Source organism: Geotrypetes seraphini, chromosome 2 (genome assembly GCF_902459505.1).
Source record: "Geotrypetes seraphini chromosome 2, aGeoSer1.1, whole genome shotgun sequence".
Classification (NCBI taxonomy): domain Eukaryota; kingdom Metazoa; phylum Chordata; class Amphibia; order Gymnophiona; family Dermophiidae; genus Geotrypetes; species Geotrypetes seraphini.
In genome coordinates, this window is record NC_047085.1 from 192206921 (window position 1) to 192225014 (window position 18094).

An 18094-nucleotide genomic window follows, 5' to 3' on the forward strand; every position below is an offset into this window, starting at 1 on the left:
TTTCCCACAAAAACAAAGCTTAGCAATTTATTTTTCTTTCCTCAAGCCATTCCCTTAATAGTTACAGTTTCTATGTGTTCATAGAGTCCACCCTCCACCAGCCAGTATGAGTAATGAAAGCAGCAGTGGATCATTCATAGTAACAGTTCGAAAAGAAATGGGTTTTTACATCCATCTTAAATCGAGAAAGGGACAATTCTTTATGGAATCCCAGTGGAAGAGTATTCCATAAGGAAAGGGCAACAAATGAAAAAATAGTGAAACGTATGTTCTGAAAACAAATTTGGTGATATGAGGGAACAGAAGTATTCTGTTATCCCTTCTGGATTCCATATGCTAGGTGTTCAATCCCAACCCGCAGTCTGGGTGTTGCAGAAATTCACATTTTTTCTGAACACATGCTCCACACCCTTAATCTGAGAGTCAGCAAACAACCCTAGTATCAGTTTCTGCAAGCAGTCCGAGCAGAAGTCTTATGCAGTTGCTCTGCTTCGGTTTATTATTTTTTTGCTTAAAGTTCATTTTTTGGTGGCTTTAGTGCCTTGAAACCCCTCTGTGGAGCCAGCCTGCATGTGTGCCACATTCAAATACCCAGGGTCCCTTCCCATAGGAGTCTGCTGGCGGGTGACTTTGTCTCAGGTTTCTTAGCACAGGTTGTGTGTGTCTGGACAGAAACATACCTGGGTTTCAAGGCGCAGGCTGCCTTTCCTGCCCCCGACCGTATGGCAGAGATCCGTGGGGGCGGAGGTTGTACTTGGTCTATGGCTGGCTGGCAGTTTGAAGATCTTCAAGTCTGTGCATTTGGAGCTGTTTCTAAGGTAGAAAGTCCTTTTTCTCCACTCAATTAATTTAAAAACGCTGACAGGCAAAGGCACTACAGAGACTGAGTATCTCCATTATTTCCTAAGGGAACTTCAGGGGTAGAGTGTAGATCAATTTAAACTTAGTTTTTCACAGTTTGTAGGTAAGGTTTAGGTCCCCCACCTCCCCAGACCCCAAATCGCTATTTTTTTATTTTTGGATTTTGTTTATTTCTGCTGTTTTTGGTGCGAATTCATGACGACAGCCATCTTGAATTTTAAAATTGATATTTTCTTCTAACTTTAATTTCTGCCTCAAATACCCCTCGATTTGACTCAAAATCAATTGGGATTGCCTCTCCAGCCCCTAATCTATATTATATGGACATTGATTGTGCCAGATGGGTGCCAGATCAGCGATTTTGAACCGTGTAAAGTAGCGTGCCATTGGAGGGGGCAGGAGCTTCGGACTTCACCTCTTCCGTTTCCTCTTGGGCTGGAGAGCCAGCCTGGGTCAATGTCTTCCAAAGAAAATCTCGCCCAGGGGATGTTCTGTAGTCTGGCACAGTACGCCTGTGTTCCGAGTCAGGGGTGTCTTTTGACCTGCCCTATGTACCTCAACAGTGCCCTATCGTGGTTGTGGATTGGGCCTTATCACTGGATTTTATTCGGCTCCTGTGAACGGCGTATCCTCGGACCCCATTCATATGACGCAGTCAGCAGGCGTATTGGAGCTTTTTCGGTCTATGGCATCTGTGACAAAGCTTCCTTTCGCGAGCTCTCTTGTCTGGCCATGCCAGTTTTCAATTACAGTAATTGTACACACAAAAGTAGAAATTATCATTTCCCTCTTTCAAGGGAATTAAATCAGCTGGGAAACTTTGTCAGTCCTAAGCTTTCAGGTTGGTAGAGATTTGGAGTGGACTTCCTGGTTCTAACCTGATCAGCTTCTTTGACTGGGTGACGGGGAAGCTGGATATTGGGGAGTCCCTGGACATCGTGTACCTGGACTTTAGCAAAGCTTTCGATAGCGTACCACACTGCAGGTTGCTGAGCAAGATGAATTCTATAGGATTAGGTGACACATTGACGAAATGGGTTGGGAGCTGGCTTGGAGGTAGGCTCCAAAGGGTGGTGGTGAACGGCACCCCCTCCGAAATGACGGAGGTGATTAGTGGAGTACCACAGGGCTCAGTCTTGGGCCCAATCCTATTCAACATCTTTATAAGAGACTTGGCAGAAGGGCTTCGAGGTAAAATAACATTATTCGCCGATGACGCCAAACTGAGTAATGTAGTGGGCAAATGCACAACAGACGAAGATTCAAGGCCCGACAACATGATGCACGACCTACTCCTACTGGAGCGATGGTCTAGGACATGGCAACTCAACTTCAATGCCAAAAAATACAAAGTTATGCACCTGGGCAGCCAAAATCCATGCAAGTCTTATACCCTTAATGGCGAGATCCTAGCAAAAACTGTAGCAGAACGAGACTTGGGGGTAATCGTCAGTGAGGACATGAAGTCTGCCAATCAAGTGGAGCAGGCTTCGTCCAAGGCAAGACAAATCATGGGCTGCATACGAAGGGGTTTCGTCAGTCGTAAGGCGGAAGTCATTATGCCATTGTATAGATCCATGGTGAGGCCCCACCTGGAATACTGTGTGCAATTCTGGAGACCGCATTATTGCAAGGATGTGCTGAGACTGGAGTCGGTGCAAAGAATGGCCACCCGGATGGTCTCGGGACTCAAGGATCTTCCATACGAAGAACGGCTTGACAAATTACAGCTATACTCGCTCGAGGAGCGCAGAGAGAGGGGAGACATGATCGAGACGTTCAAGTATCTTACGGGCCGCATCGAGGCGGAGGAAGATATCTTCTTTTTCAAGGGTCCCATGACAACAAGAGGGCATCCATCGAAAATCAGGGGCGGGAAACTACGAGGTGACACCAGGAAATTCTTTTTCACTGAAAGAGTGGTTGATCGCTGGAATAGTCTTCCACTACAGGTGATTAAGGCCAGCAGCGTGCCTGATTTTAAGGCCAAATGGGATCGGCACATGGGATTATTCACAGGGCAAAGGTAGGGGAGGGACATTAGGGTGGGCAGACTAGATGGGCCATGGGCCCTTATCTGCCGTCTATTTCTATGTTTCTATTAGAATGATAGACCAATTGCAATTATTTCAAAAAACCTTAAAAACCCTGCTATTCTCACAATACCTAAATAGTTTACCTGCAGAATCTACATATCGCTAACATTGCAAGATCTACTTTTATGATAGACTAAATTAGTTTCTACTATCCTTACTTCTCCTTATTTTATGTATATTCTGGTCTCCTGACTACTTGTAAACTGAGTCAAGCTCCAATTAGAGATGACCCGGTATATAAACCAAAGACTAGACTAGATTAGATTAGATTGCCATGTAGATTTTATATTTCTTCTGTCTCCTGCCACTGTATTTAATTTAGATCCGGCTGATGTCTTGACTGAGACTGGTCTCCTCAGCCTCCCTGAGCATCCAGATTTGGAGGTGCTGATCCTTCTTCACATTTTCAGCGGGCTTTTGTCCGCTTCTTTACGGCTCATATTCTGAAAGAGATCCATTTGAATTTTCCACTTTCCAGGCTTTGGTCCTGGACCTTTTCCATTCTGTCCACAGCTCCTGGGTCTGGTTTCAGAACAATGTGATCCCCTGACAGTGTTTTCAGATTTGCTAAAGCTATGTCTAAACCAGCGGTCTCAATTTGCTGCCCGCGATCTGTCCTCTCCACTTAATAAGTTTTTTGATTGTGGAGAGGACAATTGCGTACAGACCGCGACTGCGGCTCGCCTAAAGCAGGGGTCCCCAATCTGCTTCCCTTCCCCTCTCACTGCCCTCCCCAAAGCCACCGCATTCAGGGAACAGCCCAGCACCGAGGTCTTAGCTTTCCCTGCTTATCTTCCCCAGCTCGGAGCTGACCAATTCTCGACACCCGACGTCAATTCTAACGTCGGGGAGGAAGTTCTGGGCCAGCCAATCGATGCCTGGCTGGCCTAGAACTTCCTCTCCGACGTTAGAATTGACGTCGGGTGGTGAGAATTGGTTGGCCCTGCGCTGGAGAAGATGAGAGCTAAGACCTCGGCTCTGGCCTATTCCCCGATTGCGGCGGTAGTGGCCTGTTCCCCAGTGGTGGTGGCTTGGGGGAGGGCAGGGAGAAATAAAGAAAGAAAGTGGGGGGACAGGGAGACAGAAAGAAAGAAGGGAGACAGGACACAGACAGAAAGGAGCATGGAGAGAGAAAGACAGAAAGAAGGGGGCAGGGTGAAAGAAATAAAAAATTTGGGGATGGAAGGAGACAAATGCCAGACCAGGGGGAAGGAAGGAAGGAGGGAGGGAGAGAAAGGAAAGAAAGAGATGTCAGACCATGAAATAGGGATGGAAGAAGAGAGAGATAGAAGGGAAGGTAAGACATGGAAACATAGATTTTGAAAAGAAAGCAGAAAAATTGAATATTAAGTTAATGCCAAAGATGGATGCAAGGCAGAAAGTGAAGACAGAGGTGAAAAACAATCAAAGGACAAGGCGGCCCTGGAAACAGTTAAAAGCACAGAAAAATAAAGTCACCAGCCAACAAAGGTAGGGAAAATGATTTTATTTTCAATATTTTTGATTTATAATTTTTATTCGTTTTCAAATTTTACATAAAGTGTACAAAATATTAAAATACAATTGATGAATACACAATATCACTTTTATATCTAATACATCATATTTTAAATATATTTTTATCCCCTCTCCCTCCCCCCACCCTTCTAGTACTTTCCAATCATACATTACATATTGTATATCATATTATATCATATTATGTAAATATTATTTTCACTACCCTCCCCTTCATGTGTGTCACAAAGAAGATATTGAAAAGAAGAAGAGAAATCCTACTATTTATTCATTGCAATATTTTGTCAATGGCCCCCATATTTTTATAAATTTAGTATATGTCCCTCTTTGTATTGCTATTACTCTTTCCATTTTATTTTCAATATAGTGATTGAAATGTGTCATTTTTTTGTTTTAAGTTTTTTTATTGATTTTTTCATATAACAACAAGTATCATAAATTTTCATACAAGTATTTTAACAATACACTTGATATTTCTATAATGTACTCTATATAAAACATATCTTATATTATCCTTATTATGATTTTACATATCATATAAACTGTAATGATTTTATCAATTATTATGTAATTATGAATCTTCTTCCCTCCCTTTATTTTGTTACTGTCACATAAGAATAACATCTATTATGATAAAGTATTTATAATTTATGACAAAGAGAATAAAAATCTTACCCCCTCCCACCCTCCCTTCTTTAACCATTATCTTAATATGGGAAAAATGAAAATCAGTCATTACAAAAATCTGTTAATGGTCCCCAAATCCTCTTGAACTTATCTATATATCCTTTTTGTGTTGCAAATGTTTGCTCCATCTTATATATATGGCAAACTGAGTACCACCAAAAATTATAGTTTAATCTGTCACAATTTTTCCAGTTATGTGTAATTTGTTGAACTGTCAGTTTTGAGAAAGGAAAGATATTAAACTTTAAATGTGAGGGCTGCAGAAAAAATAGTTAATGACAATTTTGCATAAGGTAAAACTCTTTATAGTTTATAAATCTTTCCTTTAACTGTTAAAGGAAAGATTTATAAATTATAAAGAGTTTTACCTCATGCAAAGTTGTCATTTCTTTAATAAGACATTAACTATTTTTTCTGTGGCCCTCCAAATACCTACAGATCCAAAATGTGGTCCCACTAAGGGTATGAGTTTGAGACCATTGGTCTAAACAATATTCACCTGAATCCTGCCTTTTGACAGGTTTGAACAGCCTGTGGTAAATTCTGCCGTGGCGCAGGTTTTCCAGCGTGCAGTTTCAGGACTCTCAGGATCGCAGGAGACTGTTATGATACAAAATCTTCTTTTCTAGTATCCTCAGGTAGCCGAGTGGTGGTGGCCACTTCATTTATGGCATGTGCCTGTCATTCCAGCCTGCGCAATGCATCCTCTTTGGTTGTACTTGCCTATCTTCCACTTGTGCGGGTTGCTGTGGCTGTGGTGCCTGATGACCTTTATGATCTCATGCGAGTTCTTAGTACATGTTCTGCTGGTTCAGAGTCTGAGTGCCAAACTGTTTGGATCTGTCTTTGGATGAGGACATTGCCTCGAAGATCTCCTTCAGCGGCCATCCTTTCAAGGGTCGGATTCTTGTCGGTATAGGTTGGGATGACCTCTACTCAGATGTGTTGAACGCCACCCTATGTTGCTCTTTTGAACCAGTTTTGCTGGACGTCGAGAGGAGATTTTAGTTCTCTTCATTCCTCCTGCAGGTGTTATCAGGGATATTCAGGGTTCTCCTCCTGGAGGCGAAGCCCTTAGAATGTTTCTATTACCACAGTTCTGATTCCAGGCATCCTCAGGTTCCTGTGCAGTGCGACAGGAGAGACTTTATGGACCCCAGGATTCATCACAGATGTCCTCCACACCCAATGTCGACATCACACTGAAGTCAGCATCACAATTGCCACACAATTCGTTGTCAGCTGCCTCAGTACCGACACCGGCATCATGAAGTAAACAGGATAAGAAGGATTCCCACACCTCACCTCGCCAAGCGATGCCGGCATCTATAGCACCGACAAAGGTGCATGCAAAATGGTGTCAACAGCAGTCTCGCTCTTAATCATTACAGAAGTGTCACCTCTGAGGCGTAGCTTGACATCAAGGTCACTGATGCATTAACATCCTGTACCATCCATGGTACAGCATCCTGCCAAAGTATAGAACAAGAAAGTCACATCCACGAATCAGATGCAACCAAACAGTGGAGATGTCCAATCAAAATAGGTGAGCTTTGTAAGTTTCACGGCTCTCTTGTATTCACTTCAATAACTCAATGACTCGACATGTAAGTTTTTTGGCCACATCAGCCTGCATCAGGAGTCTGATCAAACACTTCCCCTCTGAATTTTGCAGCTGCTGGGATGGATTCAGGCTGGAGAGTTCCCTCTTCCTGGAAAGAAGAGTAAGACAGGAGGAGGCCGGGCTAATACTGAGGGTCTCGGGTAAAGTCCCCCCTCCCCCTCTGTGGAAAGGGAACTGGGTCTCCAGGGATTTCCAGTTGCAGGACACAAATTTCTCTATTTCCTGTTCTAAATATTTTTTGTTCTTTGCAGTCTTACAGCCATTAAAGGAAGAGAAAATGCCTAGAAGCCAACGCTCTCAAACATCTCAAGCTCCTACTTGCTAAAAGTTCTTTCAACTTGGCATCCTACAATGCCTAATCAGTGCCTTACAGCCTCCATCCACATTCATTGGAGGTTCACCCACCCCATACCACTAACACTCATCAGCTTGACTGAGGCAAACTAAGGATATACTCTACCTTTACCAAAACTCCATTCAAACAAGGAGACTTTTCTATCAATTTCTGATATCATCACTATCAAGGGGTTCCACTCTCATTTCAAACCAGGTAGGGGGGGGGGGGTCATCTAATCAACGACCTCTTTAATCTTCCTGTTTTTAAGTTTTTATTGATTTTTTCATATAGCAACAAGTGTTATAAATTTTCCATACAATTTATCTTAACAATACACTTGATATTTCTATAATGTATTTTATATAAACCATATTTTATATTATTCTTATTATGAGTTTACATAGCATATAAATTGTAATGATTTTATCAATTATTATTTAATTATGAACCCTTTTCCCTCCCTTTATTATGTTAGTTTCACACAAGATTATCATCTAGTATGATAAATTATTTATAATTTATGATAAAGAGAATAAAAACCTTACCCCTTCCCACCCTCCCTCCTTTAACCATTATCTTATGGTAAAAAATTAAAATCAGTCATTGCAAAAATCTGTTAATGGTCCCCAAATCCTCTTTAATTTTCCCGTAAAAAAGAAATAATAAAAATACATAAATAAAATAATTAATAAATAACCATATATTCCAGGAGACCAACCAGTAGCAGTGCTCCCCAAGTCTCCTGAAAGACACAAGCAATATCTGTGATTCTGCATAGGCCATCTCACCTTCCACAGAGAGAACTACTTTTTGGCCTGGACTCAGTGTAAAAACTGTTGCGCATTAACTGTATCTGTATCACTCCACTCTTACAGAGTTAATCTGTTCCTCTACTTGAAATTCTGGTTGACTAAGGCATTGTTACCTGCAGTAATCCAATTGCCACTGAACTACCAATGTTGTTATTAAAGTACTTTCTTATCCAGAGTCTGACCACAATTATGCCATTCCACCCTACTCCTCATCCCATTGAGGGTCGTATGACTCATTATCAACATTGCTTGATCCTAATCACCAACAACACCTGGGCCATGTAGGTCTCCAATGAAGGCTATGCTTCATCTTTGCAAGATACCTTCGCACAGGCCTCCGAGAAAATTATCTTTCAATTCTCAGCAGACTTCTCTTCTTCAAGAAGAACTTTTGAAACTTCTACAACTCATTTCCATCAACCAGTACCTCCACAGCAGAGAGGCCAAGAGTTCTACTCCAAATATTTCCTCACACCAAAGAAGACTGGAGGACTGCGCCCATTCCTTGACCTCTGAGACCTTATCAAGTTTTTCATCCAATGAAAGTTACACATGCTATTCCTAAGCATTCTCTATCTTCAATTAGAGGAGAACAATTGATTTTTCTCTCTGAATCTCAAGGAAGTCTACACACATATCCCTGTTCTTCCAGCTCACATGCACACCTGTTTTCAAATCATGGATTACTTAATTAATATGCAGGGTATATTACAAAATGTGACTTTTATTTAATTAATAAATCCTTAGTTTTTTGATTCTATATTATTGATGTTCTTCATATCAAATATCATCTGGTTTTCAAGTTTCAATAATAGTTAGTTCAAAGATATTTTGTGGTCTATTAAGTATCTGTTCCTCGATGTTCTCCATATTAGATATTATTTTTTTCTTAACTCCTTTTTTAAAATTTATGTTATATATGTTTTCTATAGATATTTGTGTTTTGCTTTGACCCCTGAGGTAGGCCCCTGTGTGGGGCGAAACACGGACCGTGTCGGGTCCTTGATTTTATGTTATTAAAGACTTTTTTGAAGACTACATTGTTCATCACATCATTTGCTCACCCCAGGTTGATTCATTTTTGGACTTGTCCCCCCTCTTTTAGTTTAGTTAGGCAATAATTCTTGAGCAGAGTTGGAGGTAAATAATCTAGACATAAAATAGCTGCTAAGAAGCGACCTATTTGATCTTCAAAGCATCATTTGAAGACTCTGTAAACCCCATAAAATGCAGATTTGGGGGTCCAAGATATTTGGTCATGTTGTAAGTGAATGCATATTAAATGAGATGTACAGCATAACAGCGTAATATGTAAAAACAAAATAACTAAACCTCTGGTTTCAAGTTTATTAGTATTTTGATATACTGACCATCACATGTATCTGGTCGGTTTGCAATATTAAGAAGATAAAAAATAGAAAATAAAAAAATTTTGATAAAAGTTGAATCTAAATATAAATAAATAAATAAATAAATAAACCCTGGACCATGTTATAAGTAATGTGTTATATCAAGCGAGGAAGGGATTTTGGATGTAGCTCATGCTTTTTTTCAGTTGTAGCTCAAGGTGAATTATATTAGGTATAGTAGGCATTTTCCCATTTCCAAAGTGTTTACAATTTAAGGGTCAAAATTCAGAAGCACTTATCTGGGTAGGTGCAGCTCTTACACAGATACCAGTGACAGAGAGATTATCCCAGGACAAGCAGGCATGATATTCTCACATGTGGGTGACGTCATCTACGGAGCCCCAGCGCGGACAGCTTTTCAAGCAAACTTGCTAGAAGTTTCAAGTTTGCACACTGCACCACGCATGTGCTAGCCTTCTTGCCCACTAGAGGGCGCATCCCCACCTCGTGGTCCTCAGTTCATTTTCATCCGCGGAGCCAGAAGCCCTGTGGAGAATTTGTGCTAAATTGTGCCTTCTGTCGCCGCGGCTGTGTAGGGATTTTCGCACGGTCGCTGCGTTTTTTTGTCTTCTTCTTTCTTTATTTTCTTTCTTTTCCAAAAAAAAAAAATTAAATTTCGTTTCGTTTCGTAGCTACCGGGGGCTCCCGGTAGCCGTGGCCGAGGAACCTCGCTTGTTCCCGGCTCTCTTTTGGGCCCATGTCCCGGCCCGTCACGGGCTTTAAAAAGTGCGGGCGCTGTGATCGGCTTTTATCAATTACTGATCCGCACGGGTGCTGTTTGCGGTGTTTGGGGCCCCAACACCCGACGGCGTCCTGCGAGAAGTGTGCCACTTTCCAGAAGCGGGCACTTAAACGCCGCAAAGCCCGCATGGCAGAACTTTTCTCGGTCGAGTCCCCTCCGGGGAAGGCCTCGAGTTCGGCCTCGGCTTCGGCCCCGGCCTTGACCTCGGCCTCGACATCGGCCTCGACCTCAGCTTCGGGACCATCGGCTTCGCCTCGGGCCTCGATGCCTTCGAAGCAGCTGGCCTCTTCCAAGGCCTCGGGTAAGTCTCCACTTCCCTCCTCAGCTCCGGGATCGTCCAAAAAGCCATCCTCGGGCTCGTCGGCGGGTGGGTCCGCCTCGGTTAAGCCCAAGATGCCCGCGTCCGCCGCCCCGAGGGAATACTCGATACCGAGGTCGCCCTCTGAGGAGCAGCGGCAGGTCTTGCCACAGGGAATGACAATCCCCGTGTTTCAAGAATTGCTCCGGGCGTTAATCGCCTCGGAGCTCACCGGGGCCATTGACCAGCTGCAGCAGGCTTCGGCCTCGGCTACTTCGGCCTCGGCTGCTTCGGCCTCGGTGGCCCCGCAGTTGGCGACCTCGGCCTCGGGTACCGGGGCTTCGGCTCCCGAGGCGCCCTCGACCTCGGCGGTACCCTCGGACCCGGCTTCGCGGGATCCGCCGGAGCGTAGCGTGCGCCCAAAGGACAAGGTGCGCCGGGTGCGAAGAATCTCGTCTTCGTCCTCGAGGTCCTCGCGAGGTTCATCGCCCTCGGGCAGGTCTCGGGCGAGGCGCCGCCCGAGGAAGGCCAAGCGGTCTCGGACCTCGCCTCGGCGGCGTGGTCGCTCGTCGCCGGCCGGGGCCGATGCCTTGCAGGTGCGGGACCTGCGGGTCGATAACCCCATTTTGTTCCGGTCTCCGGCCAGGGAGAGCTCCCGGGCTTCCTCGCCGGGGCCGAAGGGTCGGGCCTCGGTGCCTCGGACCCCGGGGGGATCCCCGAAAGGTTCCTTCAGACGCACACGGTCTCCGACTCCGTCGAGGTCGCAGGAATGTGCCTCGTTGGGGTCGGGGTCAGGTAGGGAGCCCAGATACTCCCACGAGGCCTCTCCCTTCGGCTCCGCCGGGAAGTCTCGGTCTCCCTCTCCTCCTGCTAAACCCTCATCCTTTACGAGGTTTGTGCAGGATATGGCGGCGGCTTTGGGTGTTGACTTGTCTGAAGGGTCCACTTACACCAAGGAGTTCTTGGAGGAGCAGGATCTTCCTGCCCCCCCTAGGGAGTCCCCGCGCCTTCCGATTAACAAGGTCCTCTGTCAGACCTTCCTGAGGAATCTTGAGGCTCCCTTGACGGTCGCTGTGGTCCCCTCCAAAATGGAGTCTAAGTATCGTACCCTCCCCATCAAGGGGTTCGAGAAGGGCCAACTTTCCCATACTTCGCTCCTAGTGGAATCGGCGGTCAAGAAATCGCAGCCCTCCAGGGTCTCGGCGACGGTCCCGCCGAGTAGGGAGGGCCGGACCCTAGACAAATTTGGGCGTCGTCTCTATGCGAACTCTCTGATGGCTACAAGGGTCCTGAACTACGCATTTTCGTACTCTTCCTTCCTCCGTACGATGGTGAAGGACCTCCCCTCTTTTTGTGAGGTGATGCCTGAGTCGCATAGGGACCGGTTCGCCACCTTTAGTTCGAATCTGGCCCAGCTGCGCCTATATTTATTCCACGCTGTTTATGATGCATTTGAACTCGCCTCGAGGGTGTCAGCCTGTGCGGTGGCCATGCGCCGGCTGGCGTGGCTTCGTACCCTCGAGATGGAGTCAAATTTGCAGGAACGCCTGGCAAACTTGCCTTGCGTTGGGGTGGAATTATTTGATGACTCTTTGGATGCGGCGACGGAGCGACTGTCCAAACAGGAACGCTCCCTGGCCTCTCTGGTACGGCCGAAGCCTAAGGCTCCTGCCCAGCGTCCTTTCCGGCAGCCCCCGAGGAGGTACCCTCAGAAGTCGACGCCGGCCTTCTCCAGACCGCCGCCACGGCGACAGCCCCAACAGAGTAGGGGTGGCCCCTCTAAACCTGCCGCGCAGGGGGCCGCCAAGGCCGCGCCGTCCTTTTGACGGGATAGGCGGTTGGGGGCGGGCCCTCACCGCAATATCGCACCATCCCCTCCCCATCGGGGGTCGGCTGACGACCTTTGCCGGGGCCTGGTCGGCCGTCACGTCGGACGCATGGGTGCTCCGGACAATCTCAGAGGGCTATTCGCTCAACTTCTCCAGTCAGCCTCCAGACTTGCCACCCGGGGCTTGCCCTCCCAATCGGAACCAGTTGGCCCTTCTCCAGGAAGAAGCCAGGGCCTTGTTGACCCTCCGGGCGGTCGAAGTGGTTCCTCCCGATCAGAGGGGACGGGGGTTTTACTCCCGCTACTTTTTGGTCCCAAAAAAGACCGGGGACTTGCGCCCCATTTTGGACCTACGGAAGCTCAACAAGTTCCTGGTCCGGGAGAAGTTCCGTATGTTATCGCTTCCGGTTCTCTATCCGCTGTTGGAGGAGGGGGATTGGATGTGCTCCCTGGACTTGAAGGAAGCATACACCCATGTTCCGGTGCATCCCGCTTACCGCAGGTTCTTGCGCTTTCAAGTGGGGGATTTGCACCTGCAGTATCGGGTTCTTCCTTTCGGTCTGGCGTCGTCCCCTCGGGTGTTCACCAAGTGTATGGTAGTGGTGGCGGCGGCCCTGCGCACGCGGGGTCTACAGGTCTTTCCCTACCTGGACGATTGGCTAATCAAGGCCCCGTCCAGGGAGGGGGTTATCTTAGCGACCCGACAGACTATCAATCTTCTACAAGACCTGGGGTTCGAAGTGAACTTTCCCAAGTCTCAATTGTGCCCGGCACAGTCTCTCCAGTTTATCGGAGCCGTGCTGGACACGGTTCGCCTCCGCGCTTTTCTCCCCCCTCTTCGGCGGGATACCCTGCTTCGGTGGGGCCGCCACTGTCAGGGGCAGCGGGAGGTGTCGGCCCAGCACATGATGGTTTTGCTGGGTCACATGGCGTCGACGGTTCACGTCACGCCTTTCGCTCGTTTGCACCTGAGGCTCGCGCAGTGGACTCTGGCGTCGCAATGGCGACAGGATCGCGACCCGGTGTCTTCCCGGATATCGGTGACCCCTTGCTTACGTCGATCGCTCCGTTGGTGGACCGACTCTTCCAATTTGTCAGGGGGTTTGCTGTTTCTCGTTCCTCCTCACACCAAGGTCTTGACGACGGACTCCTCCGAGTACGCGTGGGGAGCTCACCTGGACGGTCTGCGGACACAGGCTCTGTGGTCGGCCGAGGACCGTCGTTGTCACATCAATGTGCTGGAGCTTCGCGCCATTTTTCTAGCTGCGCGAGCTTTTGTCCACCTACTGCACGACCAGGTGGTACTCGTGCGGACGGACAACCAGGTAGCGATGTACTATGTCAACAAACAGGGGGGTACGGGCTCTTGGCCTCTGTGTCACGAGGCTCTCCGCCTTTGGGACTGGGCGATCTCGCAGAACATATTCCTGCGGGCAGTTTACATTCAGGGAGAGCAAAACCGGCTGGCGGACAAGCTCAGTCGTCTTCTCCAGCCGCACGAGTGGTCTCTGAATTCCCGGGTCCTTCGCATGGTCTTCGACCGCTGGGGAACTCCTCAGGTGGATCTGTTTGCCTCACCGGAGACCCACAAACTGCCCCTCTATTGTTCTCGGATTTACTCTCCGGATCGTCTCGAGGCGGATGCCTTCCTTCTCGATTGGGAGGGGAAGTTCCTTTATGCGTTTCCGCCGTTTCCGCTGATTTTGAGAACGTTGGTTCATCTCAGATCGACCGGAGCCTCCATGATCCTCATTGCGCCTCGTTGGGCCAGGCAGCCCTGGTTCTCCCTACTTCTTCAACTCAGTACCAGGGAACCTCTGCTTCTGCCGGTGTTTCCCTCTCTGCTGTCTCAGAGTCGGGGTTCGCTGTTGCATCCCAATCTTCAGTCTTTACATCTGACTGCTTGGTTTCTCTCCCCCTGACTTCGATTCCGGTGTCTCGGGCCGTGAGGGACATTTTAGAGGCCTCGCGTAAGGTCTCGACTCGGCTTTGCTATGCTCAGAAATGGACCAGGTTTACATCCTGGTGTTCTTTGAATCGTCTGGAACCGGATTCGGTGCCTGTGGCTTCGGTTCTGGAGTATCTTTTGCATTTGTCTGAGTCTGGCCTGAAAACGACTTCCATTCGAGTACATCTCAGTACCATTGCAGCATTCCATCGACATCTTGAGGGTCGTTCTCTCTCTCTTCATCCTCTGGTGACTCGTTTCATGAAGGGGCTAGTGAATATCCATCCTCCTCTGAAACCTCCTCCGGTGGTGTGGGATCTTAATGTGGTCTTGGCTCAGCTGATGAAGCCTCCCTTTGAGCCCATCGACAAGTCGCATCTTAAGTTTCTTACTTGGAAAGTAGTCTTTTTGATTGCACTCACGTCTGCTCGTCGGATCAGTGAACTACAGTCCTTGGTGGCGGATCCTCCTTTCACGGTGTTTCATCATGATAAGGTGGTTCTTCGCACCCATCCAAAATTTTTACCTAAAGTTGTGTCTGATTTCCACCTCAATCAGTCTATTGTCCTTCCGGTGTTTTTTCCGAAGCCCCATTCTCATCCTGGTGAGGCGGCGCTTCATACCCTTGACTGTAAGAGGGCGTTGGCCTTTTATCTCCAACGCTCCAAGTCTTATCGGAAGGTTCCTCAATTATTTTTGTCCTTTGATCCTAATCGTTTGGGACACCCGGTTTCAAAGCGCACCTTGTCAAACTGGTTAGCTGCTTGTATTTCTTTTTGCTACGCTCAGGCTGGTCTCCCGCTTGCGGGTCGTGTTACGGGTCATAAAGTCCGAGCGATGGCAGCTTCTGTGGCTTTCCTCCGATCTACACCTATGGAGGACATTTGTAAAGCTGCCACTTGGTCTTCGGTTCATACGTTCACCTCACACTACTGTCTGGACACTTTGTCCAGAAGCGACGGCCGGTTTGGCCAGTCGGTGTTACGTAACCTGTTTTCATAATTTGCCATCCTCCCACCTGCCCTTCTTTGGTTGGCTTGGAGGTCACCCACATGTGAGAATATCATGCCTGCTTGTCCTGGGATAAAGCACAGTTACTTACCGTAACAGGTGTTATCCAGGGACAGCAGGCATATATTCTCACAACCCGCCCACCTCCCCGGGGATGGCTTCTTTGCTATGATATGGAACTGAGGACCACGAGGTGGGGATGCGCCCTCTAGTGGGCAAGAAGGCTAGCACATGCGTGGTGCAGTGTGCAAACTTGAAACTTCTAGCAAGTTTGCTTGAAAAGCTGTCCGCGCTGGGGCTCCGTAGATGACGTCACCCACATGTGAGAATATATGCCTGCTGTCCCTGGATAACACCTGTTACGGTAAGTAACTGTGCTTTCAATGACACTAACTGGATAGTGCTGCTAAATATTTCTTCTGACCGCCTAGTAGTAACTGTATAGTCATAGCCAGACGTTACCTATTAGTGGTGATATTCAGCACAGTTACCCAGATAAATGACAAAATATAATATTAGACAAGGGAACCTAAGTAAACACATAACACACTTTTTAAATTATTACATCATTTTTTAAGGAATAAAGTTATCTGACGCCCATATCACTCTATAAAAAAGTAAAGCAAAAACATTTTTGTGTCACTGTTAGTAGGTCAGCAAAAAAGTTGTTCTAAGTCAGGGGTGTCCAATGTCGGTCCTTGAGGGCCGCAGTCCAGTCGGATTTTCAGGATTTCCCCAATGAATATACATGAGGTCTATTTGCATGCACTGCTTTCATTGTATGTTAATAGATCTCATGCATATTCATTGGGGAAATCCTGAAAACCCGACTGGATTGCGGCCCTCGAGGACCGACATTGGATACCCCTGTTCTAAATGATATCTAGGTAATAGCTGCTCACTGCTCTATTTAGCTATTCAATGGCAGCCACTGTCTACCTAATGTCATTGAATAACCAGATTTTTCTTGCATATAGCGACCAACATTTTTTAAAAAATATGCTGACTGCCACTTGATGGATATGGTGGCAGATAAGTTTATACCTGAGGCAATAGAGGATTAATTGACTTGCCCAGGGAACCATAGTAGGATTTAATCCAGGTCATCCCTCCACACAAGCCACATTACATGTTCTCTACAGTGTGATTCTTAATGTTAGCCAAAAAAAAGATATCAGAATCTACAAAGAATCCAGTCTTTTTCTCTGGGAGCCTACTAATAGAACACTGTATTGCAAGAAGTAAGGGAAATGGTTAATTTGCAGAACTGGAGAGGAACCTGGTTCAGTGATGAAAAATTGGGTCTCTTATCACACTAAGCAAGTCTCTCACGTCCTGTTTCCACAGCCTCCCCACACTATCTTTCTCTGATTTCTCTCCAGTCCTCTCCTTGCTACTTTCTTCCTCCCCTCCTTCCCTCCTGCTGAATTTGCAGTTCTTTGTGGACCCTGGTGCAGCTCTGCTGGCTCTATCCCCACTACCTCTGCCACCAGATGTGCTCAAAAACACGACAGGAGTCTGACTCCTCCTTTCATGTATTATACAGCAGAGTAGATGAAAAACAATTTGTTTAACTCCAGAGTGTGAAATTGATGGCTTTGGTTGACTTCTTTCCTGCAGCCGATGACCTAAGTGCCAATGAGCAGCTTACGGGTCCCCATGCATCGGGAGTGAACTCGATCTTACCAAAGGAGCACGGGAGTCAATTCTTTTATCTACCCATCATAAAGCACAGTGGTGATGAGGTAATTGCAGAATCAACTTATAGTTGCTGCACTTCTCCAGAGCAATTTATTGCTTAGTTACGCAGGGGCTTGTACAGTATCTTACTCAAATCAATTATTACCTAGGACAGAACTATAAGAGATAATAACACTGTATCTTTCTAGGTATGTGGAAGGTCATTTTATATCCAGGTAATTATCAGAGATATCCAGAAGGCATCTGTTTTATACAGGCAGCATAGGCACCTATGGGCTTTGATAAAAGAGGCACCCAGAATCAGCCCATTAGTGTACAAATGCCCATACATTAATTTACATCTACTCTGAAGCAGCTCTAGGGAAAACATAGTCATGTCAGTTACCTGGTCTTAACCACCCAGATCAAGTAGGGCCTGATTCTATAAATGACACCTAAAGCAGTAGGCGCCTAGATAAATGGTGCCTATCGCATGTCAAGTTTTGGTGGCATTTGTAGAATCGCTCCAACTGGCACATAAATCAGGTTAGGTGCCGGTATGGTGCCTAACACTTTCCATGTCCAAACTCCGCCCCTAACCATGCCTACTTTTCCTGTAGATGCCATGCAGATTTCGGCGCTGAACTTGAATTAATAATTTAACAGTTTTTAATTGGCTTTTAATGGTGTTTTCAATTTAAAAATTTTAAGTTCTGCATGGAAATCAGCTAGGAGTCATTTATAGAAAAAGAGCTATAGTGAATAAAATTAAAGTTTACTTTTCTTATTGGCTTGTTATCTGTTTTTTTTCTAAGTTGAATTGTGTTAGAAATAGAAGCATAGAAATATGATGGCAGATAAAAGGTCAGTTGGCCCATCCACAGCATCGACTATCTCCTCCTCTCCCTAAGAGATCCCAAGAGTCTGTCCCATGCTTTCTTGAATTCAGACACAGTCTTTGTCTTCATCACCCCTACTGGAAACCTATTCCAAGCATCTGCTAACTTTTCTGTAAAGAAGTACACTTCTCCCTCAATATTCGCGAGGGTTAGGTGCAGAGCCGGCCTGCGAATATTAAAAAACTGAGAGACTACGGGAGCTCACAGCAGCCATTTTCTATGAGTGATCTGCACGGGGCAGGAGTATAGGGAGATTGCTCCTGCCCCAAAAGCCCGCTAGACTACCAGGTAAGGTTCCGGGGAGGGTCGATTTAAAAAAATCGGTTTTTAAAAAATCACGAATAACA

General features: G+C 46.4%; 1 protein-coding gene across 1 annotated transcript in view; it reads left to right on the forward strand.

Annotated features, from left to right (window-relative positions):
- Positions 1-18094, forward strand: part of KIF13A (kinesin family member 13A) — a 483305-nt gene that overhangs the window by 393847 nt on the left and 71364 nt on the right. The window contains 1 exon segment of the mRNA XM_033934590.1: positions 16789-16913. Within this exon segment, the coding sequence (XP_033790481.1) occupies positions 16789-16913 (125 nt within the window).